Source organism: Lutra lutra, chromosome 10 (genome assembly GCF_902655055.1).
Source record: "Lutra lutra chromosome 10, mLutLut1.2, whole genome shotgun sequence".
Classification (NCBI taxonomy): Eukaryota; Metazoa; Chordata; class Mammalia; order Carnivora; family Mustelidae; genus Lutra; species Lutra lutra.
The window spans coordinates 109,364,880-109,390,927 of NC_062287.1; the positions used below are offsets into that span (position 1 = coordinate 109,364,880).

At 59.7% G+C, this 26,048-nt stretch overlaps 2 protein-coding genes across 10 annotated transcripts; both read left to right on the forward strand.

The window, feature by feature from the left end:
- Positions 1–578: 578 nt before the first annotated feature.
- ANKRD13D (ankyrin repeat domain 13D) lies at positions 579–25,932 on the forward strand. 8 transcript variants are annotated; one of them, XR_007130566.1, is made up of 16 exons: positions 580–848; positions 1,367–1,502; positions 1,619–1,743; positions 2,476–2,521; positions 2,611–2,754; positions 3,022–3,211; positions 7,241–7,316; positions 7,710–7,791; positions 8,019–8,080; positions 8,183–8,313; positions 9,233–9,390; positions 9,486–9,602; positions 9,683–9,846; positions 9,927–10,012; positions 10,347–10,657; positions 25,922–25,932. XR_007130566.1 is itself a non-coding variant. In XM_047747518.1 (15 exons), exons 1-15 carry the CDS (start codon positions 759–761, stop codon positions 10,558–10,560), a joined length of 1,818 nt encoding a protein of 605 aa, XP_047603474.1. In that variant the 5' UTR covers positions 579–758; the 3' UTR covers positions 10,561–10,707. The 8 variants fall into 8 exon arrangements, 7 of the variants coding, with proteins under 7 accessions (XP_047603474.1, XP_047603478.1, XP_047603473.1 ...); XM_047747518.1 differs by lacking the exon at positions 25,922–25,932 and having other exon boundaries at positions 579–848; positions 8,022–8,080; positions 10,347–10,707; XM_047747517.1 differs by lacking the exon at positions 25,922–25,932 and having other exon boundaries at positions 10,347–10,707.
- Positions 11,566–19,629, forward strand: SSH3 (slingshot protein phosphatase 3). 2 transcript variants are annotated; one of them, XM_047747526.1, is made up of 14 exons: positions 11,566–11,945; positions 12,465–12,502; positions 13,068–13,299; positions 14,197–14,315; positions 14,396–14,467; positions 14,813–14,878; positions 14,992–15,180; positions 15,262–15,355; positions 15,776–15,904; positions 15,997–16,043; positions 16,634–16,780; positions 16,915–17,115; positions 17,228–17,501; positions 18,639–19,629. In XM_047747526.1, exons 1-14 carry the CDS (start codon positions 11,880–11,882, stop codon positions 18,912–18,914), a joined length of 1,950 nt encoding a protein of 649 aa, XP_047603482.1. In that variant the 5' UTR covers positions 11,566–11,879; the 3' UTR covers positions 18,915–19,629. The 2 variants fall into 2 exon arrangements, with proteins under 2 accessions (XP_047603482.1, XP_047603481.1); XM_047747525.1 differs by having other exon boundaries at positions 11,567–11,945; positions 12,462–12,502.
- Positions 25,933–26,048: the final 116 nt, after the last annotated feature.

The following is a 26,048-nucleotide window of genomic DNA, read 5'->3' on the forward strand; positions in this document are numbered from 1 at the left end:
GGACATCTCGGAGGAGGTGATGGGAAGGGGAGCCAGGGTCTCCCGTCTCGGCCGCCCTCACAGGTACAGTCGGTACCCGCGGTGCCCAGGGTCTGAAGGCCGGCGCAGGAAGGCCGGGCAAGGTTGGGTGGCCGCTGGGGAAACGCGGATAATCCGGGAACAGCAAGATCGCGGGCCGCAGCGCACGCACGCGCACATGCGCGCGCACGCGTCCCAGGGGCCCGGGCCCCGCCCCTGGCCGGACCGCCCCGCCCCCGGACTCCCTCCCTCCTTCCTTTTTCCGGACCCGCAAACAGGGGTCTGCGCTAGGCCTGGGGCGCCCCCTGCAGGCTGCGGGGGGAGCCGTAGCCAGGCCCAGCCCGCCAGGAACTCCCCCACCCCCACCCCCGCAGACCCGGGCCCGGCTGAGACCGGGGTCCTCAAAAAGCTGCCCCTGGCTGCTTCCCCGGCGCACGTGGTTGCCAAGGTGACTGAGCAGCGCCCCCCGCCTGCCCCCGGCGGGCGCGGGCCGGGCTGCGGTTGCCATGGCTGCGGGAGGCAAGGGGGCGCGCGGCCCGACGCCCCGCCCCGCCCCGGCGAGCCCCGCCCGCCCTCCACGCCGCCTGCGCCGCCGCCACTGCCGCCCGGCGCGGGGGCTGCGGGGCGCACCTCGGCGCGGACGGAGGCGAGGGGGCCGCACCAGGCCTGGAGCCAAGGCGGGGCCGGGTCGCCCCCGCCGCGCCCGCCCTCCTTCCCGGGATGCGGCGCTGAAGCCCAGCATGGCCGGCCCGGGCCCCACCTTCCCGCTGCACCGGCTCGTCTGGGCGAACCGGCACCGTGAACTGGAGGCCGCGCTGCACAGCCGCCAGGTGAGACCCACCGGGCACCCGGGCTGTCCTCTGCGCAGCCCGCTCAAAGCCGCGGTCTCCACCCTGGAGGCCGAAGCCCGGGTCACTGCCCCTCTCGCTTGAGCCTCTGGCCTGGGCTTACAGCGCTGGGCCTTGCCCCGCCCGCCTGCCCGCTTCACACTGCATCCAACCCCCGAATTCGCGCCACACCACCCCTGAGCCAGGGTGAGGACGGCCAGCCTGGTTCTGGTCCCCAGGCGCCTCCAAACTCTTGACATCTGCGGCTGCACCTCTCCCTGACCAGGCTGCTTGACCAGCGCCCACCGCCTGACCCCCAGCTTTCTTCCTGGGAAGGCAGGAGAGGTGGGCAGGCCTTCCCACCTGCTCCCCGCCCCCATGAGGACACAGAGGCTCCCCTCAGCCATTTCCATGGCCTGTTCGCTGTCTTTATTTCCCACAATGACCCCCAACCATGTTCAGCCTAGTGGCCTCCTTGCTTCTCTTGACTTGCCCTGTGCTGAGTGTCCCATCTTCCCCAGCACGACATTGAACAGGAGGATCCCCGGGGGCGCACTCCCCTGGAGCTGGCTGTGTCCCTGGGGAACCTGGAGTCCGTGAGAGTCCTCCTTCGACACAATGCCAATGTGGGCAAAGAGAGCTGCCAGGGCTGGGCAGGTACTGCAGAGGGCAGAGGGGCCCCCCTGAGGCTGGCAGTGGGGTTGGTGCGTGGCAGTGAGTGGCCAGGCCTGGGGCCTTCAACGCAGCTGTCCTCAGCGGCCTGGTGCCCCCAGTCCTGCAGGAGGCAGTCAGCACTGGGGATCCCGAGATGGTACAGCTGGTGCTCCAGTATCGGGACTACCAGAGGGCCACACAGAGGCTGGCTGGCATTCCAGAACTACTCAACAAACTCCGCCAGGTACCGTTGGGCACGGGGGTGTGGCCGGACAGGAGGGGCGGGGAGCCCCATCAAGGGGCTGTGACAGACTGCATGGCAGTCCGGTCCCTCTGGTCACCCGCCACTTGCCACTCGCTTGGACTGCGCAGCAGGCTTACCCATCACTGCCGACGACATCCCTCTCTCTCTCGACCCCAGTCCAGGGTCATGTAGGAAATAGGAGTCCCGGCCCACACGGGTGAGATGGGTGAGATGGGGGCCCTTTAGGAGGAAGGCCGTTGCCGACGTCAGGGGTCCCTGGTGCCAGAAATCTCCACGGAGCTTTAGATGTGGGCCTCCTGGTGAATGCCTGTGTCCTGGGGGGAGAGTTTCATCTGACGCAGTGGCTGCAGCCAGATGCGCCGGAGTGCCTGTCCGTCCTCCTCAAGCATCGGGGGCAGGACAGAGGGGGTCATTGTGCCTTCTTTACTGATGTGGACTCTGGGACCCAGGGGCAGCAAGAACATCCCCCAGGGTCCCTCCGCAGGCCAGTGGCCAGGTGGACACTGACCTCCAGGCTCCAGATACTTATAGTCTGTTTCTTCTGAGACCGTTTTAGGGCCCCACTTCGCCCGTTTCCTGGGTGGGGTGTGGTCACAGCACTTTGAGGCTTGCCCACGGGCTGGACTCCCAGAGCGGGGCTGCAGATCAGGAGCTGCCTAGGCCCGCGGGTCCTCCGCGCCTGGCCCCCTCAGCTGCTCTGGTCTATCTCAGGCTCCCGATTTCTACGTGGAGATGAAGTGGGAGTTCACCAGCTGGGGTGAGTGAGGACCTCTTGGCTTCCAGGGGTCTGAGGGGCAGGTGGAAATCTATGGGAGAGAACCATGGTGATCCCCGTCCTCCCCACAGTGCCTCTCGTGTCCAAGATGTGCCCGAGTGACGTGTACCGAGTGTGGAAGCGGGGGGAGAGCCTGCGGGTGGACACCAGTCTGCTGGGCTTCGAGCACATGACCTGGCAGCGTGGCAGGCGGAGCTTTATCTTCAAGGGCCGGGGTGAGCTCTGGGGGACTCCGGGGCACTCGCTGCGGGCGTGAGGCGGGCCACCGCCTTCCTGCTCCCGGACTCTCCCGTGGCCTGTGAGGATGGTGCTGTTCTTTTCCTCTACTCTGTGGAAACGGAGGTTGAGGGTGGAGGGGACACAGGGGGCTGGGGCCTGGCCCACTTAGCAGCCGGTGGCCACGGGCACCACGGTGGCCCTTTCCCTGCCGTCTGGGGCCTGGCACTGACTTGCGCCCCTCACGCACCCGTGCCGGTGGGCAGAGGCAGGAGCCTTGGTGATGGAAGTGGACCACGACCGGCAGGTGGTGCACACCGAGACGCTGGGGCTCGCCCTGCACGAGCCAGAAGCGCTGCTGGCTGCCATGCGACCCAGTGAGGAGCACGTGGCCAGCCGGCTCACCTCTCCTATCGTCTCCACCCACCTGGACACGCGCCATGTGGCCTTTGAGAGGTCAGTTGGGGCCTGGCCCCACCGTGGGCCCTGGTTCAGGCCTCGGGGAGGGTGAGCCACTCACGGAGGCTGCTCAGGTTGGGGCAGGGGTCCCTGCAGGCCCGGGGTCCCACCCAGACCACCTGCATGTCCCTTCGGGCCCCTGCACACCTGCCCAAGGGCATCTGTCTTCCTGGGACGGAGGCTAGGTCAGGGAGGCCCAGCGTCTTGACTTCTGTCCTCGTGTGTCTTCCCATCACAACAAGGACTCTAGGCTGTGGTTCAGGGCAGCTCTTTGCCCCAGTATGGGTTTCTGTTTCTGGGCCAGAGTCCTTTGTGGGTAGCCTAGGAGTCCGACCCTACCGGCCAGGCTGTTCTCTCTCTGACAACATATGTCCCAGTTCCTGGAACAGACTTCAGAAATACCTTTTTGAAAAACAAACAAACGAAACAAACAAACAGGTTTACCGGAATATAATTTCATATTGTGAACAGTTCACCTACTGAAAGTGCGATTCAGTGGTTTTTAGTGTTTGCAGAAATGCCCCACCAGCTCCCTTGCCCTCACCCCCTTCCCCAGCCCTAGGCAACCACTGACTCACTTTCCCTGGAGATTTCCCCATTCTGGACTCTCCCCCGCGCGGAATCGTGCACCAGTGGTCTCGTGTGACCTCTTTCCCCGAGAACGTTTTCAGACTTCACCCAGGCTGTACTGTGCACCTGCCTCACTCCTTGGATTGCTGTCCATTGTGTGCCTCGCTCACATTTTTAATTATTCACTCACCTACTGACGGACATCAGGATTGTTTCCACGTTTCGCCTTTATGAATGTTTCTGTAAACGTTCATATACGAGGCTTTGTGTGGACATGGTTTTCATTTCTCTCAGGTGTATACTGGGGAGTAGAATTGCTAGGTCATCTGGAAACCAGATGTTTAATTGCTTGAAGAACTGTCAGACTGTTTACCAAGGGGGCTGCAGCATTTTCCGTCCCCTGGCCCCAGGGGACAAGGGTTCCATTTCCTTCGTGTCCTCACCGGCGCTGGTGTCCACTTACTTATTTTTGGATTATAACCACCCTAGTGGGTGTGAGAAGGGGTATTTCGTCACACTGTGATTTGCATTTCCTTCATGATGAATAATGTGGAGAACCTTTTCATGTGCTCATTGGCCAATTATAGCTGTTTTTGGGGGGATGTGTCTATTCAGATCCTTTGCGCATTTAAAAAATTGTGTTCTCTTTTTACCGTTGAGTTGCAGGAGTTCTTTGCATATTCTAGATCTAAGTTCCCTCTCAGGTATATGATTCGCAAGTATTTTCTCCCGCTCTGTGGGCTGACTTTTCACTCTCTTGACTGTGTCCTTTGAACACTTTTAGTTTTCGTGAAATACAATTTATGCATTTTTTTTCCTCCTCTCGTCACCTGTTCCTCTGGCATCCTATCTGACAATATTTTGTCTAATCTAGAGTCACAAAGATGTCTCCTGTGTTTTCTCCTGAGAGCTTTATAGGGTTAGCTCTTACATTTTGGTCTTTGATCCATTTTGAATTAACGTTGTGTGTATGGTGTGATGAAAGGATCCGACTTCATTGTTTTGCGGGTGGACCCGCTTGTCCCAACACCATGTGTGCAAAAGACTGCTCCCTCTCATTGAATGGGTTTGGCACACTTGTGGCAGATCAGGCGACCACAGATGTGTGGGTTTATTTCTGGACTCTCAGTTCTAGTCCGCCGGCCTAGATGTCAGTCCTCGTGCTAGTACCGTACTGTCTTAGTAAGTGTTCCTTATGGTAAGTTTTGAAATCGGAAAGTGTGAGCATTTTGACTTGGTTCTTCTTGCTCACCATTATTTTGGGTATTCTGGGTCCCTTGCAATTTCATAGGAATTCCAGCTCCATTTTGTCAGTTTCTACCAAGAAGTTGCCAGGTGGGATTTTTTTTTTTTTTTAAGATTTTATTTATTTATTTGACAGACAGAGATCACAAGTAGGCGGGGGGGCTGGGGTGGGAAGCAGGCTCTCGCTGAGCAGAGACCCCAATGTGGGGCTCGATCCCAGGACCCTGAGATCATGACCTGAGCCGAAGGCAGAGGCTTAACCCACTGAGCCACCCAGGCGACCCGCCAGGTGGGATCCTAACAGGGTTTGCGTTGAATCTGTGACTCAGTTTGGGGCGTGCTGTCCTCTTGGCAATGTTGAGTGTCTTCTCCCAAGACCGTGCGATCATTTCCCACTTACTTAGGTCTTTCATTTTTTTTCTCAATGTTGTCATTTAGAGTTCTAAATTTCCCTCTAACCACTGCTTTCGCTGCATTCCACAAGTTTTGAGTATTTTATCTTTACTTCCACTTCTCTCAAAGCATTTTCTGATTTCTCTTTTGGTTTATTCATTGACCCTTGGGGTTTTTTTTAGGAGTGTGTTTACTTTCTACACCTTTGTGAGTTTCCCAGATCTTTATTCTTTTATTGGTTTCTTATTTCATTCTCTCGCATTTGGAGAACATACTTTGTATGACTTTTCTCCTTTCGGTTTTGTTGAGGCTTCTTTTATGGCCTAGCATGTGGTCCATCCCGAAGAACGTTCCATGTGCACCTGAGAAGAATGTGTGTTCTGTTCTTCTTGGGTGGAGTGTTCTAAGAAAGTCTATTAAGTCTGGTTTACAGGGTTGTTCAAGTCTTCTGTTTCCTCGTTGATCTTTTGTCTCCTTGTCCTATAACCATGATCAAAAGTGGGGTATTGATGTCTCGCAACCATTATCGTTGATTCAGACACATTTTTATTTTTCACTTTTTATTCTGGGAAACTTCAAACACGTGTAAAAGAAGAGAGAATAGGATGTCCTCATCGCCCAACCTTAACACGCACGGGTGTTCTGCCAATCTGGTTGAACCTGTCCTTCCTTGCTTTTTCCTTTTTCTCTTTGGACTACTTTATTTTATTTTTAGAGAGGGAGCGAGAGGTGGGGGAAGGGCAGAGAGTGAAAGAGTCTGAAGCAGGCTTCGTGCCCACCGTGGAGCCCAATACGGGACTCAGTCTCGTGGCCCCGAGATCATGACTGCAGCCAAAATCAAGAGTTGGACGCTCAGCTGACGGAACCCCCCAGGCGCCCCTTCCCTGGACTTTTCTTTTTTTTTTTTTTGAAGATTTTATTTATTTATCTAAGAGATCACAAGTAGGCAGAGAGGCAGGCAGAGAGAGAGAGAGAGAGGAGGAAGCAGGCTCCCTGCTGAGCAGAGAGCCTGATGTGGGGCTCCATTCCAGGACCCTGGAATCGTGACCCGAGCTGAAGTCAGAGGCTTTAACCCACTGAGCCACCCAGGCACCCCAACTTTTTTTTTTTTTAAAGATTTTATTTATTTGTTTGACAGAGAGATCACAAGGAGGTAGAGAGGCAGGCAGAGAGAGAAGCAGGAGAAGCAGGCCCCCCACCAAGCAGAGAGCCCAGTGCGAGGCTCGATCCCAGGACCCTGAGATCATGACCTGAGCTGAAGGCAGAGGCTTAACCCACTGAACCACCCAGGAGCCCCTGGGCTTTTTTTTTTTTTTTTTAAGATTTTATTTCCTTGAGAAAGAGAATGAGAGAGAGCACAGGTGCGGGGAGGGGCAGAGGGAGAGGGACAGGCCGACCCCCAGTGAGCAGGGCTCGATCCCAGGACCCCAGAACCATGACCTGAGCCGAAATCAGATGCTTAACCCACTGAGACACCCCCAGCGCCCCTTCCCTCGACTATTTTTAAAGCACCTCCCAGATGTCACGTCACTTTAACAGTAAATGCTTCTGCACATGACTCTAACCAATCAGGAGGTTTATAAAGCCAGCCCCAACGCCATTATCACGCCTACCAAAGTTACTGATAATTTCTCAGTACCGTTTAGTGCCCGGTCCCTGTTCGAGTGTCCCTGGCTGTCCAGGCATCCTCCGCAAGGCCCTTGCATTTCACAGTGGGAAGGCGAATTGGAAGGGGTCTCTGGAAGGGAGAGAGAAGGGAGGCGCTGGCTAGGGTCGAGGGGCACCGGCCCTCACGAGCTCCTGTTTGGTCTGTTGCAGGAACAAATGTGGTATCTGGGGCTGGCGGTCTGAGAAGATGGAAACCGTTAGCGGCTACGAGGCCAAGGCAGGAGAGGCTAGTGGTGGGGGCTGGGGTAGGAGACGAGGCCCAGGAGCTCCTCCGTTTCTCCACATCCACCCACGTGGAGGAGAGACAGCGCAGCCCGTGGGCTCTGGGAGCCCGGTGCGGCCGTGGGAACTCAGGGGGGGCCCGAGTGCCCAGGCCCCGCCGAGCACGTTAGGGATCACCCCAGCACGGGCCCTGACCCTGGTTACCGAGATGACACGAGGAGTGCTTTCCCCTCACGACTGAGTCCCCACGGTTCAGAGCCGCCACCTCCTCCGTGGTGGGGGGCGAGAGCCTGTCTGTCCCCGCAGAGAGGAGGACGTGGGTCCTGCACTGGTGAGGCTGAGTGTGGGGAACAGGCTCTGAGCCCTCAGCTCCTGCCGTGTCCCCCCTGCTCCCCAGGTATACAGTGCCACCAACGTGGAGCTGGTGACACGCACCCGCACGGAGCACCTCTCAGACCAGGACAAGTCAAGGAGCAAAGGTAAACCCAGGTGCGCCTGCCTGCTGCCTCCCGCCGCATGCTGGGGTCCCTGGTCTGGGGTCGGGGCCGCAACCTCTGGGACAAGCTGGGAGGCCTCCCCGTTCCCATGTGTTCTGTCTCCCACCCGACAGGAGGCTCCCAGAGTGGATGGGGGGTGTGGCGGGGGGGGGGACAGTCTGGGGGCAGTGGCCCAAAGTCTCCTCAAGGGCTCCACCCTTTCTCCTCAGGAGGGAAGACTCCATTCCAGTCCTTCCTCGGGATGGCCCAGCAGCACTCCTCCCACAGCGGGGTGAGCCAGGCCCAGGGGGGTGGGCACCACGGGCAGGGGCCACTGGGCGGGGCCAGGCAGGCACCCTCCTGAACACTGAGTGTGGTCGTGGGGCCCTCCCAGGCTTCTGTGCAACAGGCCGCCAGCCCCACCAACCCCACAGCCATTTCCCCCAGTGAATACTTCGATCCCAACTTCAGCCTGGAGTCGAGAAACATCGGCCGCCCCATTGAGATGTCCAGCAAGGTGCAGAGGTGAGGTCTTGCAGCTGGCTTGGGGACTTCCCTTAGGGATGGGGACCCTGGGTGGCATGGTCCCCCTGAGCGCTTACAGACGCCTGTCACACATGGGGCCCACCAGAGTGGGGAGACCCACTCACCCAGCTGGCTTCCTGCTAGGTTCTCCTCCTTGGGGACAGGGGTCAAGTCTGCTTATCTGCGGTTGTTGGCACCCAGCTCAGGGCTGGGCCCAGAGGACTGGTTACACTTCTTCGGCGAATGAATGAATGAATGGGCGGGCGGCACCACCCCCCATTTATGGTTCTCTGTTCAGTGCCAGCTTGGGGCGGAGGGAAGGGGCTCATAGCTGTACCGTCTCCTGACTCTGTGGCCCCAGGAAATGTCTTCCCCTCCAAGAGTCTGTTCTCCTCAGTAGAATAACAGTCACACTTGGCCGCCACCTGCTCACCAGGGCACTGGGAGGATCTGAGGAGCCAGGATGTAGAGCTTACGATAGGCCCAGCACTGTCCCAGGGGCCGCAGGTGGACTCAGCCACTGAGGGGCAGAGCGGAGCTTCAGACCCTGTAGTCCTGGCCTCTGGGCTTTGCTGGACCCCAAAATACGGCAGATGTGAGGTGCTGGGCGCCTGTGGGCCAAGGAGGAGGACGGGGCTGTGGAGGAGGCCCTGACTGGAGCCAGTAGCCTGGCCCTGCCCGCCTCATCCAGGCGAGCTGAGGCTCCCCTAGGCCCCAACCTGGGCTCAGGGTCCCACCCTGGGGGGACAGCTGGGGCAGTAGGGCCAGAAGGACATGAGCTCCCGGGGGAGGCAGGTGGGGAGGCAGGTGCGGACAGGAAGCCAGCTCAGGCTTGGCAGAGGGCGTGAGTAGAGCAGGTGTCCAGGGCAGGTGAGCCTTAGCAGACCGGCCGCCAGAGGTTCCTTGACGTCCTGTACAGGTTCAAGGCCACGCTGTGGCTGAGTGAGGAGCACCCGCTCTCCCTGGGTGACCAGGTGACACCCATCATTGACTTGATGGCCATCAGCAACGCCCACTTTGCCAAGCTGCGTGACTTCATCACTCTGCGCCTCCCCCCTGGCTTCCCGGTCAAGATTGGTGAGGACCGGCCTGCGGCCCCAGGGGCGGGGGGGGCGGCCGCTGGCCCCGGGGGCTCAGTGGCTCGGTGGCTCAGGCTCACTGCCTCCTCACAGAGATTCCTCTCTTCCACGTGCTCAACGCCCGCATCACCTTCAGCAACCTGTGCGGCTGCGACGAGCCCCTGAGCTCCGTGTGGGTGCCGGCCTCCAGCTCCGGCGGCCCAGGATCAGGTACCTGCGCGGCAGGGTACCCCGCCCCACTCCACTGGGCCCCGAGCCCCAGGGCTGAGTGCAGCCCTCCTCCTGCACAGGGAGCCCTTTCCCGTGCGAGGTGGACCCCGCCGTGTTCGAGGTGCCCGAGGGGTACAGCGTGCTGGGCGCGGAGCGCAGCGAGCCTCTCCGCGACGAGGACGACGACCTGCTGCAGTTTGCCATCCGGCAGAGCCTGCTGGAGGCGGGCGCAGAGGCCGAGCAGGTGGGACGAGGGCAGGCCCAGCCCCCCTGGGTGCTGGCAGGGGCGGCCGGCGTGACAGCTCCGGGCTTCGTCTGCTGCAGGTGACCGTCTGGGAAGCGCTGACCAACACCCGGCCCGGGGCTCCTGCCCAGGCCGCCGCTTATGAGGAGCAGCTTCAGCTGGAGCGGTGAGGCCCTCCAGGACCTACCAGGATGATGTCTCGGCCTGTCCTTCCCCGAGGAGGCTGCCAGCCGGGGGGGCGTCCTTGGCTGGTGGCGGTGGGGAGTGGGGAGGCGCGGGTCCCGGGATCCCATGACCTCTTCAGGGCCGCCTTTCGTGAGCAGTGCTGCCTACCACCGAAGGGAGCATGAAGATGGGGGAGACAGGGCCCCTAACCCCACGTCCCAGCCACCCTCTCCTTGCCCTTGTATAACCTCCGTAGCCGTGACCTTGCCCTTAGTCTTTTTCCCCCTGCCTCAGTGCTCACTGGTCTGCCCTCCCTCTCATGCCTTGTCTGGAAGGGCCCTCCAAGAAAGCCTGCGGATGTCCACAGAGCCCAGTGGCCCAGAATCCCCTCACAGGACACCCCCAGCCCCGGCCCCCCCAAGCTTTGAGGAACAGCTTCGCCTGGCCCTGGAGTTGTCCTCGAGGGAGCAGGAGGAGCGGGAACGACGGGGCCAGCAGGAGGAGGAGGACTTAGAGAGGATCCTGCAGCTCTCGCTCACCGAGCACTGAGCACCGAGCCCCTGGGCGGGCTGTCTGGGCTGCTCCCCACCTGCTTTTGTAACTTATTTATTTATAAACTCTCTGCTGCTGAGCTTGGGGCCTGGAGGTGGGCCTGCAGTGGAGACCTTGGTGGAAATAAAGAGACTTTCAGCAGCAGACTTACTCTGCTCCATGGGGAGACGGGGCAGGGGTGGGGGGAGGTGACACTGAGGGGAGACGCTGTGGGCAATGGCCGCGGACTTGGGTTTGAATCCTGGCTGTGGCCCCTTTAGTGTCTCTGAGCCTCAGTTTCCTCAGCTGTAAAATGAGGCCCTGCCCACTCCCCAGGCCTGTTGCGAGGGTGAAATGAACCCACATAGGTTAAGTCCCTTACAGAGTCGGTGCTCTGTAAACCTCAATTCCCTGGAACCTGTTTCCCTCCCCCGCCACCCCAACCCGTCGGAGACCCAGGATCCTCCTCTGTCTCCCTGGGTCTTTCCCAGAATCCACCTGTGCTCCTGTCCAAGAGGGGGAGGGGCGGGGCCTCCAGACTAGCCCCAGCCGGCTGGGAGGAGCCCCTGCGCCCCAGGTCTGGGTTCCTGCACTGACCCCAGCATTTTCTATCCGATTGGTTTCGGACAAGTCACTTCCCTCTGCTGCAGCTCAGCCCTGCTTACCTCCGAGGTGGCCCTGAGGGTCCCCCGTGAGCTGCAAGGGTTAGTTCTACACGCCGCCTGATTCCCCCTGAAGCTCTGCATGTCTTCCAATGACTCGTGCACAGAGTGGAAGCAGGAGGGCCAATCAGCAAGGAGAAATAATTTTGGGGGGCCCCCCCAACTTAAGACTCACTGTGTTTGATCCTCTCCAAGACCGGTGTTCCCAGCCCCTCCTCCCTGGGACCATCTCTTCTAGGTAATAGCGCGGTTGAGGTCCAAAGCAGAACTCAGGTGACCTAAGTGGGCGGAGCCGGGAGGGCAGGGGCAGGGGCGCCTCCCGGGAGGAGGGACCAGCCCAAGGGCGAAGCCGGCAAGTTACAGGACCTCTGGACACTTCCCTCCCGCAGCCCTCCGCACCTGCGCCCCGCCCCGGGTCCGCCCCCAATCTCTCTGGGGGCGGGGGCGAGGCGACCCAAACGGAGGAGTCGCGAAGGGAGGGGCGGCGGCCGCTCCGAGCTGGCTCCGCAGGCCGGGCTGGACGAGTGTCTGGCCCTTTAAGGGCCGCCCCCGAGGAGGTGCCAGGCCCTGGTGGCTCCGGTCTCTCCTTCCTGGTCCTGCGGGGCAGGGACTGTCGGTAGAGCTGTGGGAGGGCAAAGTGCCCGGACCGGCCCAGGTGTCCCCCGGCCAGGCCCCATGGCCCTGGTCACCGTGAGTCGCTCACCCCCGGCCAGCGGCCACTCCACGCCTGTGGGGCCCACGGTAAGTCTGGCTTTGCCGTGGTCCGGCCCACGCAGTTGACTGCCAGCTGGGCCTGGGGGAGCACGTCCTGCCCACTGCCAGTCTTCCCTTGAGCCTGGGGGTGCGGGGAAGGGGACCCCAAGGATCATGCTGGAGGGCATTGGGAGGGGGTCTTGAGGTTCCCAGGAACTCAGACTAAAGACCTGGAGCCCCAAAGCGCCAACCCAGACAGCAGAGGCCCTGCCCCACTGCCAGGCCCAGATCTGGGCCAAACCCTTGGACACCTCCAACACCCCCACCCACTCTCACCCCAGGCTGCCCTACCTGGACCTGGGCCCAGGCTCCCCCAGTCCCTCCGGGTGGGGAGTGGACTGGAGTGGACTGGAATGGGAAGGGATCTGACACCTTCCCTGGTTCCAGTCCTTAGTTGTGGGGGGAGGTGATCCCACCCCTCCCCCCAGCAGCCCTGAGAGCAGAGAGGAGAGTCCTTGCCACTGCCCTGCCCGCCTCACTCTGCCCTGGGGGCCGCTTTCTCAGCAGGACCAGGCATCCAGGCGGAGAAGCCGGCTCCAGAGAAGGTGAGCTCTTCTCCCCGACACAGACACCCACGTCCAGCTGCCAGGCTTGGCTACTGCCACCTTGGAGGACTCACAGCCAAAGCCAACTACTGACTGTGTGGGGCAGTGTTGTCAGCGGGCACGGCTGGTGGGCGCAGTCGGCTTGCAGCCCTGACCCGGATGCTTTGCTTCCTTCCATCTTCCCCCTGGTCACCACCATCCTGGACCCTGGCTCAGGCCTAGTCACAAACCAAAGTGCAGGTTGAGATAACAGGGCTCGAGGACTCCTGGATCACCACCAAGCATCTCCTGAGTTAGGCAGGTGTGAAGGGAAAGGGAGCAACCCTTGCCCCCCCCCACCTTAGACAAGTGGCTCTAGAGCCTCCAAGACGGTAGTTCCCCAAACGGGGTGGCCTCGGTACTTGGGAACTGGTTAGAAATGCATGTTCTCAGGCCTCCGCTCCAGACCTACTGACTCTCCAGGGTTGGGGCCCAACCCCTGTTTTAAGAACCCTGGTGGGTGATTCGGATGCACCTGTCCGGGGGGGGTACGAGGGACCCTAATGGCTTCCCTGGACCCCGCCAGGCAGAGCTTTGCCGTGCTCCGTGGGGCTGTCCTGAGACTGCAGGATGGAGAGGATGAGGGAGAAGCAGCCGAGGGTGGTCCCGAGGCGGTGGAGAGACCCCCGGGCGAAGAACATCCCCACGGGGACCAGACAGACGATGGGCACAGGCCCCAGAGCCCCAGGAAGCAGGAGCAGAGCCAGCACCTACATCTCATGGTGGAGCTGCTGAGACCGCAGGATGACATCCGCCTGGTGAGGGGCGGCCCAGAGCCCCCTGAGAAGGGAGGAGAGCCTGCCCTGGGGTGGGAGGGCAAGGAGGGTGGAAGGGAGCTCACACGTGTGTCTGAGTGGGGAGCAGTAACAGGAGCCCCCAAACGCTGGCGAGCCTGCCATCTCAGCTGGTCGGTTTGATGGGGCACAGTCAAGTCTTGGTCTCTGGCAGGGTGGGAATCGGTGGGGGGAGGTCTGTCCTGCTTGAGCCCGGTAGGGCCAGATTAGGGCCAAGAGCTGGGAATCATACAGACGGGGTTCCATGCAACCTGCGCCAGCCCTTCCTGACCCCAGGAGTTGTCCGCATACCGAAGGCCCAGGCGCTCAGGAGGGCCTGCTGAGCCAGAGGGGGGCCAGGCACGAGGGGCCCCAGGTGCGAGCCCGAAGACCAGCTCCCAGACGCCTGTGGGGCACCTCACTACCTACTGCAAGGTGGGAAAAACGAAACTGGGAAAAACAAAAGCAGACAGGCTTTCTACAGCTGAATTTATTCCCTGGACACACCATCCTTTGTTGGGGATTGTGTCCTCAGTATTTCCGGGGTGAGAAACCTTTCCTGAATCAAATGACGGCGATGGCAAATGAAGAGGTTTTTTTTTTCCTAAGCCTCCTTCCTAGGCAGAAATTGAAAATGGACAATGTCAGACCCATTTTCCCCCTTTTTCCATACATATGCCCTTTAAGAAAAAAATCTTCTTTAAGATTTTTGTGGGACCATGAAATCCAAAAGTGGGGAATCGTCAGGTTGTAGCTACTAATCTGGTATCTGAGAAGAGGAGGGTCTGTTCTAGGCCCAGGTGTGTGTCAGGCAGGGGTGGGGGGTGCAGGGTCTCCTTGGGCCCCTGTGACCCTGGGCTTCTCGCTTCCCGTCTTCCCCAGGCAGCCCAGCTGGAGGCAGCCCGGCCCCCCCGGCTCCGCTACCTGCTGGTAGTTTCCACAAGAGAACACCTGCGCCAGGATGAGACCATCCTCCTGGGGGTGGACTTCCCGGATAGCAGGTGGGAGCAGGGAGAGGACGGGAGGTGGGCGAGGAAGTGAGATGCGGAGGGGCAATGGCTTTTCTTCTGTCCCCTGCCAGTTCCCCCAGCTGCACCCTGGGCCTGGTCTTGCCTCTCTGGAGTGACACCCAGGTGTACCTAGATGGAGACGGGTAAGAGGTGGCAACTGGGGGAGGAGAAAGGGGAGGGGTGGGGCCTGCAGGGTGACGTGTGTGATGGGGCAGCTGGGCACCGGGGAGCAATGGACGAACTCCGGGCTGGACATCTGGGGTCTGGGTCTACTCATCCTTACCTTGGATTTGCTGTGTGATCTTAGGCAAGTTGCCTAGCTTCTCTGGGCCTCGGCTACCCCATATCTGGCAAACGAGGCTTATCTTGAAGCCTGGTGATGTGTCAAGACCCTGAGGACCAGTCTCACGGGGTGCTCCTGGGCTGGCCTCTCAGGGCTCTGTCCCAGAGCCTGGGGTTGGGTCTCACCCCCACCCCATCTACCTCAGGGGCTTCAGTGTGACGTCCGGTGGGCAAAGTCGAATCTTCAAGCCGATCTCCATCCAGACTATGTGGTGAGGGTTAGGATGGCCCCACTCTCACGCTGGCCTCCTCTTCTCAGAGATGGCCGAGGGTCTGGGGAGGGGTGGCAGGGAGGACGGTGTGACCCCGCTTCCCCCCATCCCAGGGCCACGCTCCAGGTGCTGCACCAGGCATGTGAGGCGGCTCTCGGCAGCGGCCTCGTGCCAGGGGGCAGCGCCCTGACCTGGGCTGGACACTACCAGGAGAGACTGAGCTCTGACCAAAGCTGCCTCAACGAGTGGATGGCTATGGCTGACCTGGAGTCCCTTCGGCCTCCCAGCGCCGAGCCCGGCCGGTCAGTGCAGGGAGGGGAGGACAGGGAGGGTGCCGTGGCGGCGTGGGGCAGGGGCCCTGGACTGATGGGCTCGGCTCCCAGGCCCTCAGAGCAGGAGCAGATGGAGCAGGCGATCCGGGCTGAGCTGTGGGAGGTGCTGGACACCAGTGACCTGGAGAGCGTCACTTCCAAAGAGGTGGGCTCAGTTGGGAGAGCATGAGACTTGAGCTCGGGGTCCTGAGTTCAAGCCCCATTTTGGGAGTAGAGCTTACTTTAAAAACAAACAAAACCACCAAAAAACACAGAAAACCCAAAGAAGTGGGCTGGTGCCAGGGAAGGGGGAGGAACAGGGGTGAGGAGGGAGCGCCCCCACATACAGAGCAGGGGGAGGGGGCGTCTGATGCAGGCGGGTGTCCTCCAGCTGGGGCAGAGCTTTCCTCTCTTCCTTCCCACCCTGCTTTCCTCCTGTCCTGAGCCAGTCCCCCACACCTGGCCTCAGCTCCTCTGCTAGACGGGAGGTCGGGCCCTCTGAGGCCCCAGAGGGCAGGGTGGGGCATCAGGGCACCTGCAAGGGACCCTCTGAGCCTCGGTGGTGGCGCTGTGGCTCTGCCCGCAGATCCGCCAGGCCCTGGAGCTGCGCCTGGGCCAGCCGCTGCAGCAGTACCGCGACTTCATCGACAACCAGATGCTGCTGCTCATGGCCCAGCAAGACCGCGCCTCCCGCATCTTCCCGCACCTCTACCTGGTGAGCAGAAGTGGGAGGGGTGAGGCGTGAGGGTGGGCGCAAGGGTGCTGCAAGCTGGGGGCGCGGAGGATGACACTGCCCTCCCTCCGCAGGGCTCTGAGTGGAATGCCGCAAACCTGGAGGAGCTGCAGAGGAACAGGTAGGGCTCTGAGCCCCTCGGACGGTCCGCCTCCCTCGGGGGCTGCTGCCCCGCAAGGCCTCCCGCCTGAAGGAAGAGCCTGGTGGCGATGCCCTGGGCCCACTCGCCCTCCGCACCCTGCGAAGCCAGCCCCAGCCCCAGGGCCGCAGTCCCGCAGGGAAGAGGGGCAGCCGGGCGTCCTGACAGCCTTTCCCAGGCAGCAAAACGCCTCTCCATAGACCACGTCTTCAGGGGGGAGCGCCTGCCCCTCTCCTGGGGGACCTGGCCGCCTGCTCTCCTGGGTTCCTGCCTCCTGCCCTCCGATTTCCTGGGAAGGCCACACGGTCTCAGCTTCACTCAAAGCTGTTCTCTGACCCCCTGACACCAGAGGGCTCAGCGCTGCGGTCAGCCCGACTGCCGGCAGCACCGGAGGGGGCGACTCCAGCCCAGCAGCGCGACAGGATTCGCTCAGGGTCACAGCCACCTCCTCTCCACCTGACCCTCCCAACCAGCCAGGCTACCCCGGGTCTGCGGGCCAATGGGCCTCACGTGCCCCCACCCCCAGCCCGGCCCCGTCGGCCAGGCCTCACCCCCTCCACCGGCCACCGCAGGGTCAGCCACATCTTGAACATGGCCCGCGAGATCGACAACTTCTACCCTGAGCGCTTCGTCTACCACAATGTGCGCCTCTGGGACGAGGAGTCCGCCCAGCTGCTGCCCCACTGGAAGGAGACCCACCGCTTCGTGGAGGCCGCCAGGTGGGGGCTCCCCCGGCCTCCTGCGGCTCCCCCCAGCCCAGCTCCAAGTGGTCCCCAGTGCCCTCCACTCCTCCTGGCCTGCAGGGCCTCCCCGCCCTGCCCTTCCCCGACACCAACCGTGCCCACCCCCACAGGGCACAGGGCACCCGGGTGCTCGTCCACTGCAAGATGGGGGTCAGCCGCTCAGCCGCCACGGTGGTCGCCTACGCCATGAAGCAGTACGGCTGGAGCCTGGAGCAGGCCCTGCGCCACGTGCAGGAGCTCCGGCCCATCGCTCGCCCGAACCCCGGCTTTCTGCGTCAGCTGCAGACCTACCAGGGCATCCTGACTGCCAGGTTCGAGGGGAGACGGGGGCTGGGGGGGCGTGAGTAGGTGGGTGTCGCAGTTGGCCTTGAGGCTCAGGTGGCCACTGGGTCCCTTATGGCTGACTCAGGGTCCTGCTTGCAGCCGGCAGAGCCAGCTCTGGGAGCAGAAAGCAGGTGGGGCCTCCCCAGAGGAGCCCCTCGCCCCCGATGTCTCGACACCACTCCCGCCTCTTCCGCCGGAGCCGGGCGGCGGTGGGGAGGTGAAGGCCATGGGTCCGGAGGAGAGCCAGGCAGCCCCGAAAGAAGAGCCTGGGCCACGGCCCCGTATCAACCTCCGAGGGGTCATGAGGTCCATCAGCCTCCTAGAGCCTTCCTTGGAGCTGGAAAGCGCCTCAGGGGCCACTGACCTGCCTGAGGTGAGGCTGGGGCCAGGGAGGGAGCCCAGGCTGAGGCCCAGTGAGGGGACAAAAGTAGGGGCAGGTGGGGGCAGGAAGGAGAGAGACCAGGACTGGGGCTCGGCTTCCCATGGGGTGTGCTCCCCCCGCCTCCGGTGGCTCTGTTTTGTCCCCTCGAAGTGGCCGAGGAGAGCGACAGGGGGCCAGTGAACACGCTGCCCTCCACGGGAGCCGGAGAGCAGTCCTGGGGCCGGGGGGAATCTGCGGCGGCTTCTGGGCTGAGCCAGCCCTGGGCTGGAGGCTGTGGGTGCTCTCGGCCTGATGAAAGGCTTTGTAAGGGCAGCGCTGCCTGGCCACCCTCCCAGCCGGGAGTGGGACAACAACTGCTGACCCCAGAGGAGGGGGACGAGGTGATCTCGGCAGCCCCTCTCTAATCGGAGGGGCAGTCGACCCATCAGAGGGTGGGGTGCGGGGGGTCATGGCACCCACACAGCCAAGTGCTGGCCTCAGCAGTGGACCTTCATGAGTAGAACGAGTAGAAGAGCGGAGACTGGCTTTGACTGTAGGAAGCCAGACTACTCTGCTATATATATATATATATATATATATATATATATATATACACACACACACACACACACACACACACACACATATGCACACACACACGACCAGAGGCCAAGATGGCCAACCTGGAGGAAGGGGAGCTCGTCACAGAAGGCGGGAACATTTGGGGGAGGCTTCCTGGAGGAGGTGGCACTGGGTATGGACGGTTGATGGGTGAGTGTGTGTGGTCCTAAAGGCAGAGTGTCTTCACCCGGCGCCCGGCTCAGAGCCCAGCACCTGAAGGCCCTCAGGACTGGCTGGACAGAGGCAGAGGGGGCAGGGGGAGGAGGAGGAGGGCGCCTCAAGGATATGGCAGGAGTGGGGCCAGGAGGAAGGCTTGTGGGGCCAGGAGGTTGTAGACAGGTGAAGGCCAAGAAGCAGGGACCGTGGGGCTGGGGTGCTGTCTTCTTGCTTGTGGAAATGTGACCCGCGGGTAGCCCAGTCTCTGCATTCACTTTCCGTTCCACACCTGCCCCTTTCCAGGCTCCGTGCTCAATGCCCCTGCCCTGGAAAGACTTCTCAGTGGGCCTTCTTCTACTCTGACCCTCGCAGGTGTTTTCTTCAAATGAGTCTTCAGAGGAAGACCCTCCAGAGCCCTGCCCTCAGCTCCCAAAGGCCAAGGGGGGCAGGCGGGGTCCCGAGGGGCCTCCGCCGGCCCTGAAGTCCCGCCAGTCTGTGGTCGCCCTCAACAGCGCCGCCCTGGTGGCCACCCGGACCCAGGCCTTCCAGGAGCAGGGGGAGGCTGCCAGTGCCTCGGCACCCAGGCTCCGCGGGAAGGTGGTGAGGCAGGCCAGCGTGGATGGCAGTGGGGAGGAGGGCGAGGCCTGAGCCCTCACGCACTCCCGTGGCCCCCAGACACACATCAAGGGGCCCACACACAGCTCCTGGGATGAGCATCCTTCACTCCTGCCGACCTGCCCACATTCCTTTCAGCCCCGCCCAGGTGGCGCCAAGACCCCATCGTCACTACAGCCTCGGAGGCTACGGCCTTAAGTCTCAGACATATCCTCCAAGGGCTCAAGACCTTCTTTGTCTATAATGGCGATGTGACAGAGACCGAAGATATCTTTGGGGGCAAGAACACCTTGCTTCATTCTCAGTCGCTGCCTGAAACATTCACTTGCAGCCACAATATGAAAACTGAGCTCCCCAGTGCAGAAAAGTCCCTGCTTCCTCCCTCACCCACTCCCATCTGCCTCACCCCTGCCCCTTTTATTCCTGGGGGCCGCTAGGCCAGAGAACCGGTGGCCCTTAAAGGCAGAGAGTCACCTCAGGCCCCGAGGCTCTGAGGAGCGGGGAGCCGGCCCGCAGGTGGGGCTGGCGGGCTGGCCTCCCCCGAACAGGCCACAACCGGCCGGGTCTTTTGCTGCTGCCCCCACCCAACTCCCCCACAGCACTGCGCTGGGTCACAGGACACCAGGCCAAAGAGAGTCTTCTTTTTGTCCTTTATGGCCTCCGGCCAGTTTTTCACAGTCTTAATGGTATCTGACTTTGTACTTAGAAATAATAAACATTTTCATACTATTTTCACTTTTATGATAAAGCTGTCTGCCCGCGAGTCTGATCCTTCTCTGGTTACACGAGGAGTCTGGTCTCTCCTAGCTCGTCGGGTCTCCTCCCAGCTCCCAGGTGTCTTGTGACAGGCCTGTGTGCAGGAGCGGTGGGTTTGGGTTGGAGTGGGAGGAAGAATGGGGAAGAGAAGAGGGGAGACCAGTGCTATCTCCCTCCTCTCCTAGGGCAGGACCTGGGTAAATGGTAGCTGCCCACGTGCTCCTCAGGCAGGTTGGTAGGGGTGGGGTGGAGGGGACAAGCCTACACTGGGCAGCAGGTGCCTGGCTCTGTTGGGACAGCTGAAGGGAGTTACCCATGAGAAAGCGGGAGCTGCCGACGCCTACCTGGACAGGACCAAGCCTGTTCCGGAAGCTACGGCTCCTTTTGGACACTTGATTATAGTTCTTTTTTTTTTTTTTTTTAAAGATTTTATTTATTTAGGAGCTCCTGGGTGGCTCAGTGGGTTAAAACCTCTGCCTTTGGCTCGGATCATGAACTCAGAGTCCCGGGATTGAGCCCTGCATGGGGCTCTCTGCTCAGCAGGGAACCTGCTTCCCCCTCTCTGCCTGCTTGTGATCTCTGTCAAATAAATAAATAAAATCTTAAAAAAAAATTTTTAATATAAATAAATAAAGATTTTATTTATTTATTTGATAGAGAGCACAAGTAGGCAGAGCAGCAGACAGAGGGGCAGGCAGAGGGAGAGAAACAGGCTCCCCGCGGAGCAGGGAGACCAATGCAGGGCTTGATCCCAGGACCCCAGGACCATGACCTGAGCCTAAGGCAGAGCCCGACTGACTAAGCCACTGAGGAACCCTTGGTGACAGTTCTTGAGCACGTTTAGGGTCCCGAGAATCTTCCTCCTGCCACAGTGCAACAGAGCTCGTCACTGCCAAGGTAGAAGTCCCCTCAACGGGCCCTCCCCTTCTAGGTACAGATTCCTTTTGGTCAGGTTTAGTATTCAAGAAGAGTAAGTGGTCCTGTCTTTGTCGCTTCTGTCCCCTCTTCCCAAGATTATATTCTCTGTCCTATAACACACTACTTTGTTTGGGGTTGGGGTGGGCATGCCACTCCTTCCTTTAGAGCTGACTCGGAGGGAGGAGGTGGCACCAAATGTTCTCATTGATGGAGAACTCATGGCCCATTTTAAGGGCATTTCTCATCCAGATCCTGGGGGGACCCCATCACTGCTCTAGCCCCGGAGCACCAAGGGGCAGGGAACCTGGGTTCTAGCCCTGGTTTTGCCACTGCGGTCACTCAACCTCCAGTCCCTGTTTCTTTTTGTAAAACAATGGGATCAGACCAGGAAATCCCTAAGTGCCCTGTCCCCCTTCCCACTTTGATATTTTAACAATATATGTCCCTCCCCCCTATACTGATAGAATTCACCCTCAACCTGTTCTCTAGAAGAGGAAGCATTTGCATCTATCTGTGGGTGACATGCCTAGTGACACAGGTGGGGTCCAGGGAAGCCAGTCTGATTCTTGGTCCGCTTAGCTGGTCAACCCTTCTGAGCGAGCTGCCTGCCATCCCATGGCCAGCCACGAGTCCCACGCAAGACTGCCCTTTCAGTGGTCCTAAACCATGCTAGGGTCAGGTTGGGTGACAGTGTCACGAGGGAAGTCAAGGCCAGGCCCTGCCCTTCTGTAGCCTCTGCAGCTGGGAAGGAGGGCCCTACCATGAACTCTGAGTTCCGGAGCTGACCAGAATCTATGGAGGACTCCAAGGAGTAAGAATTCAGCACCCGGGAAAGCAAAAACTGCAGGAGAAACTGCGTCAGAAATGGAGACAGGGGCACCTGCTGGCTCAGTCAGTAGAGTACCTGACTCTTGATCTCAGGGTGGCGAGTTCAAGCCCCACACTGGATGTAGAAATTAGTTGGAAAAAAATGCAGACAAATGATTAAGAAATACATATGCGCGCGCGCACACACACACACACACACACACACACACAGCTCACACACATTGCTAAAAGGACAAAAAAAAAAAAAGTGTGCCCCTTTGATCTTATTTTCCAATCCATCATAGGCAACCCCTGTTACAGCTTCTTCTGAGTCCCTCCAAAGACATTCCATGCTTATGTCATCAAATATATTTATCTATTCTTTTAGAAACAAATTATAGCCTATCAACATTCTGCACTTTGAAAATTTTTTGCATATCAGTTCAGGAAGCTCTGCCTAATTTCTAAAATAATCATACATATTCTTTTTCTTTTTTAAAGATTTTATTTATTTATTTGGCCAGGGGGGCGGGTGCAGAGAGCCCAGAGGGAGAGTGGGAGGGAGACACAGACTCCCCATTGAGCAGAGAGCTTGACCTGGAGCCCTCACTCAGGACCCTGAGATCATGACCTGAGCCAAAGTCAGACTCTTAACGGAATGAGACCCAGGCACCCCAGAACATATTCTATTCAATGGACTCCCCTGTTTACTTAAGCGGTCATCCACTGAAGAGCATTTAGGTTGTTCATGAATTTTCATTCCAAGTAATGCTTAGGTTACTCCTGTATATACTTTCTGGTGCACACACGGACAAAACCTGTAGGGCATATTTCTAGAGCTGCTGAAGCAAAGCCTATTTGTATTTAATTTTGAAAGGAGTTGCCTCATTTCCTTCCAAGAAGTTGCACCAGTGTACAGCAAATGGGAACGTCTGTCTGTGTCCTTAAAGGACTGTCCAGCCTACAACACTCCAGTGCCATTTCCATCGAACCTAGCCACGCTCCCAGGAGACAGAGCAGGCATGATTATTACCACCTTCTTGGAAACAGGAAAGTGAGGCCCAGAGAAGTCACTAAGACTCTGATAAGGCCTGCAACAGAGCCTAACTTTCTAGATCTCGGACTAGAGGCCTAACTCAGACGCACAGGGCGGCTCCCGGGCAGGCTCACCCAGATTCACCGATTCACCCAGATTCACCGGTTCTGACGGAGGCCAGCAGGAGGGAGGGGCGGGAGGACCCCCGCCCAGGGAATCCCAAGTCGGTCCACAGCCGGGGCAGGAGCCCGGCAGGCGCCGGACTGGTCGCCCAGCCCAGGCGTGAACCTTCGGGCGATGCGGACCTCGCGTCCCTCGGACAGCAGGTGCCTCCTAGGCCAGCTCCCACCTCCATGGAGTTCTCCCTCCGCCGGGCCCGCATCGCCCCGCACCGGCCCGCCTAGGACCCGCCCGAGCCAGGGCGGCCCTTCCTCAGCACCAGATTTCAAAAGGGCAAAACTGTACGCGCCGAAGAAAGCGTGCCCTCGCCGCTTCACCCTGCGCCCCAGACTCCTCAGAGCCGCGGGTGCCAAGAGAAACTACCTTTCAGGCCTCCGCGGCCTCCCCTACGCCGGCAGCGCCCGCGCCGGGGTTTGGGGATGGGATCGGGGAGAAGGACCCAGAACCCATCGCGACGCTCCGGCGCCATCTGGCGTCCGTTCTTTTGGCCGCCGGGTAGCAGCCCGGAAACTACATTTCCCTCCGTGCCTAGCGCGTCTGCGCAGGCGTGAAGAGCCTCTCTCGTTTCCATGGGAACCTCCAAGGGTCCCAGCTGCTTGACTCTGAGGACCGCGTGGCCGTTGCTCCCCCTCAGGTGCCCTCGAGCTAGGGGTCTGCAGAGGGGCAGAGTAGGGGGCTTGAGGGGAGGAAGCCAGGCGGCTCTGCCTCCCGGGACAAGCTCCCAAATTCTCGGCGTCCGGCCGGCCGGCCGCGCGCTCCCGGGGCCTCGACGTCCTGAGGCGAGGTGGCCCGGGGAGGCCTGGCTCGGCGAGGCCAGTGTCCGCCTCCGGCCCGCGCGGCCCCGCTCGCTTCGCTCCAGCGCCCGGTCCCCGGCCGAGAGCCCGCGCGCCGCCGACAGGTACTCCAGGGGCGCGGGCCGGGCGCTGCTGCCCGCGGGATGGTTGGCGCCGCCGCGGGGCGAGGAGGAGCGCCAGCCCGGCAGGACAGCGAGCGCGCCCGGGGCTGGATCCGGCTCTGCCCCTCACGGATCCGGACCCGGGGCCACCGCTCGGGGCTTCGGTGTCCCCCACCGCCCCCGTCAGTGCGGCCAGGGCTGGAATTCTGGGGCACCCTGCGATCGCGTCGCCGAGCGGCTCCTGCTCTGCGCGACCCGGGGACCGAGTCCCTTCCTCTCTCCCAGCGCGTTTCCTCCGCTATCACGGAGGGAGGTTGGTGGGGGTGATCCTTACGGTCTCTTCCAGAGGATGTGGGGTCTCACCCGCTCGTGCAAGAAGAGGGAAAGGGAACTGGATGGTTTGAGCGACAATCTCAGCTCACGGTCTGGAGTCAGAGAAGCTTGGGTTTGTGACTCTGGGCAAAGTTACTGCATCTCTCGAGCATCCGTTTTTTCAGTTGCAAAACGGGGGGTGATGATCGTGCCCCCTCAGGTGTCGAAGACTAAATGAGATAATGTGTGAAGTTTTTGACCCCAGGCCCGCCCCTAGTGAAATCCCAGCCGTCATTTCCGAGACTCTATAAACATTCCTTCGCTACCATGAGACCTTTCCTAAATTTTGGAGTCACTTCCTCTGCTGATGGGCAAACCCATTCTCCTAGGAAGGATGGTTAAAGGCTGATTCCGATGGAGAATCAGCTGTGGATCTCCTCCCACCAGCTGTGGTCTGGGTTCTGTTCCTACCCCACAGCCTCTAGGGAGGGGGCAAAGCCCACACTATGCAGTGCGGAAGATGCTTTCCCTTCCTAGAGGATGTGAGCACTCGAGTGCTACCAGGCAGAGACAGCTGAATATGAATTATTTTTATATAACATTTACATAGGACTGGATACACACACAGTTAGAAGGAATATGTCAGAGTCCTATGCCACTGGCTTTGAGTTCAAACTTCATATTAATTGGGAAAACCCTAACAAAGAATTTAAAAAAAATTTTTAAAAATATTTTTATTTATTTGAGAGAGAATGAGTGAGAGAGAGCAGGAGAGAGGAGAAGGTCAGAGGGAGAAGCAGACTCCCCAAGGAGCTGGGAGCTCGATGCGGGACTCGATCCTGGAAATCCGGGATCATGACCTGAGCTGAAGGTAGTCGCTCAACCCACTGAGCTACCCAGGTGCCCCCTAACAAGGAATTTTAAATTAGTGATAAAATGTATCATTTATTAAGTCTGGGAATTCCCAGTGGCTTCACAAACAAGCCTTCACTCATCCAACAGGCATCTTGATGTGGAAGCTAGGTGTTCTGCACATTGTTTTTGACCGCCTGTTAGGTACCTGGTTTGGTGTAGGGTGGTCTGAAGGATACACAGATGTATAAAATGATCTTTGCCCTCAAGAAAAGTCTGTAGGGGTGCCTGGATGGCTTAGTGGTTAGGGGTCTGAGTCTTGATCTCAGGGTGGTGAGTTCGAGTCCCTCACTGGGCGTCACACTGGGCATGGAGCCTACTTTAAAAAAAAGAAAAGTCTATAGAGAAGATCATTTGTGCCTACTGAACACGGACTGCAGGAGGGAAGTGATGCGTCATGAGAGAGTACAGGTGTCTGCTGTGCACACTCAGAGGCAGGAGACCCCACTGCTAAGTGGCTGTGTTATGAGAGCAGCAGGGAGCAGACAGCATTTCAGCTGGGCTTTGGAGGATGTGGACGAGGTGCATGTGTACAGAAGTAGGGCAACGTTACTGCGCGCTCCAGTCTGGCAGCCCCTGGAGGAGAAATGTCTGGGGTCCTAACAGGATGTGAGGTCTTAGAAGGCAGGGACTGGGTTTGGTCAGGGTCTGACTTCCAGCATGGCATGTAGGCGCTGTTAGTGAAGGAACGAGGGCTGTGAGTTTCCTGCAGACATGAGCCAAGGTCTGGTCTTGTTTCGTCCTGAGACCCTTTTATTAAGCTTCCGTGCTATCTTATAGATGTCCTTCTCAGGGAGGAGTGTGAATAGCAGGTGATTATGGGGCATGGGTTGTATTGGTGGCAGGTTTAGTACAGAAACTGGGAGCCCGGTGAATAGGGTCTCGTGAATGGGTAGGAGGGCGTGTGAGCCTTCGTCCCTGGGAGTGAGCAGAACAGCCACAAGGGAAGGACACCTCGGCATGGCGTTGTGAAGCGGTCTTGAGGCCCAGTGATGGCTACTCCTTTGGGTCTGTTCTTGGCTCTTCTTTGTCTGTGGCCCTCTCTTCCCCAGAGAAATTTCTCGCCCATTTATGACCCACCTGGGGGTGGAAACCATGTCCACTGTGCCGAGGCCTGTGGCGGCTGCGAAGGAAGGAAGCTGGCTTCAGCAATGCCGTCTTCAGGCTGACTTCTGGGCCCGTCCTTCTAGTCCTGCCTGGGGCTGACCCTGTGCCAGGAGCAAGCCCTGGAGCTGACCACTTGGAACAGCTGCCAGTGACCCCGGGGAGCAGAGAACTGCCTTAGGACCTGGGATAGAGGAGTCACTTGAGGACGGCAAAGCAGAGACTACTGAGAGGAGAATGGCTTGAG

Excerpts from the sequence above, each read along its gene's own strand:
- SSH3 (XM_047747525.1), top strand. The coding sequence starts at position 11,880 with ATGGCCCTGGTCACCGTGAGTCGCTCACCCCCGGCCAGCGGCCACTCC. Across the intron at positions 16,044-16,633 it reads GAGGAGCTGCAGAGGAACAG|GGTCAGCCACATCTTGAACA; the intron begins GTAGGGCTCTGA and ends CGGCCACCGCAG. Across the intron at positions 17,116-17,227 it reads CAGGGCATCCTGACTGCCAG|CCGGCAGAGCCAGCTCTGGG; the intron begins GTTCGAGGGGAG and ends TCCTGCTTGCAG.
- ANKRD13D (XM_047747517.1), top strand. The coding sequence starts at position 759 with ATGGCCGGCCCGGGCCCCACCTTCCCGCTGCACCGGCTCGTCTGGGCG. Across the intron at positions 8,081-8,182 it reads AGCACTCCTCCCACAGCGGG|GCTTCTGTGCAACAGGCCGC; the intron begins GTGAGCCAGGCC and ends GGGCCCTCCCAG. Across the intron at positions 9,603-9,682 it reads CTCCGGCGGCCCAGGATCAG|GGAGCCCTTTCCCGTGCGAG; the intron begins GTACCTGCGCGG and ends CCTCCTGCACAG.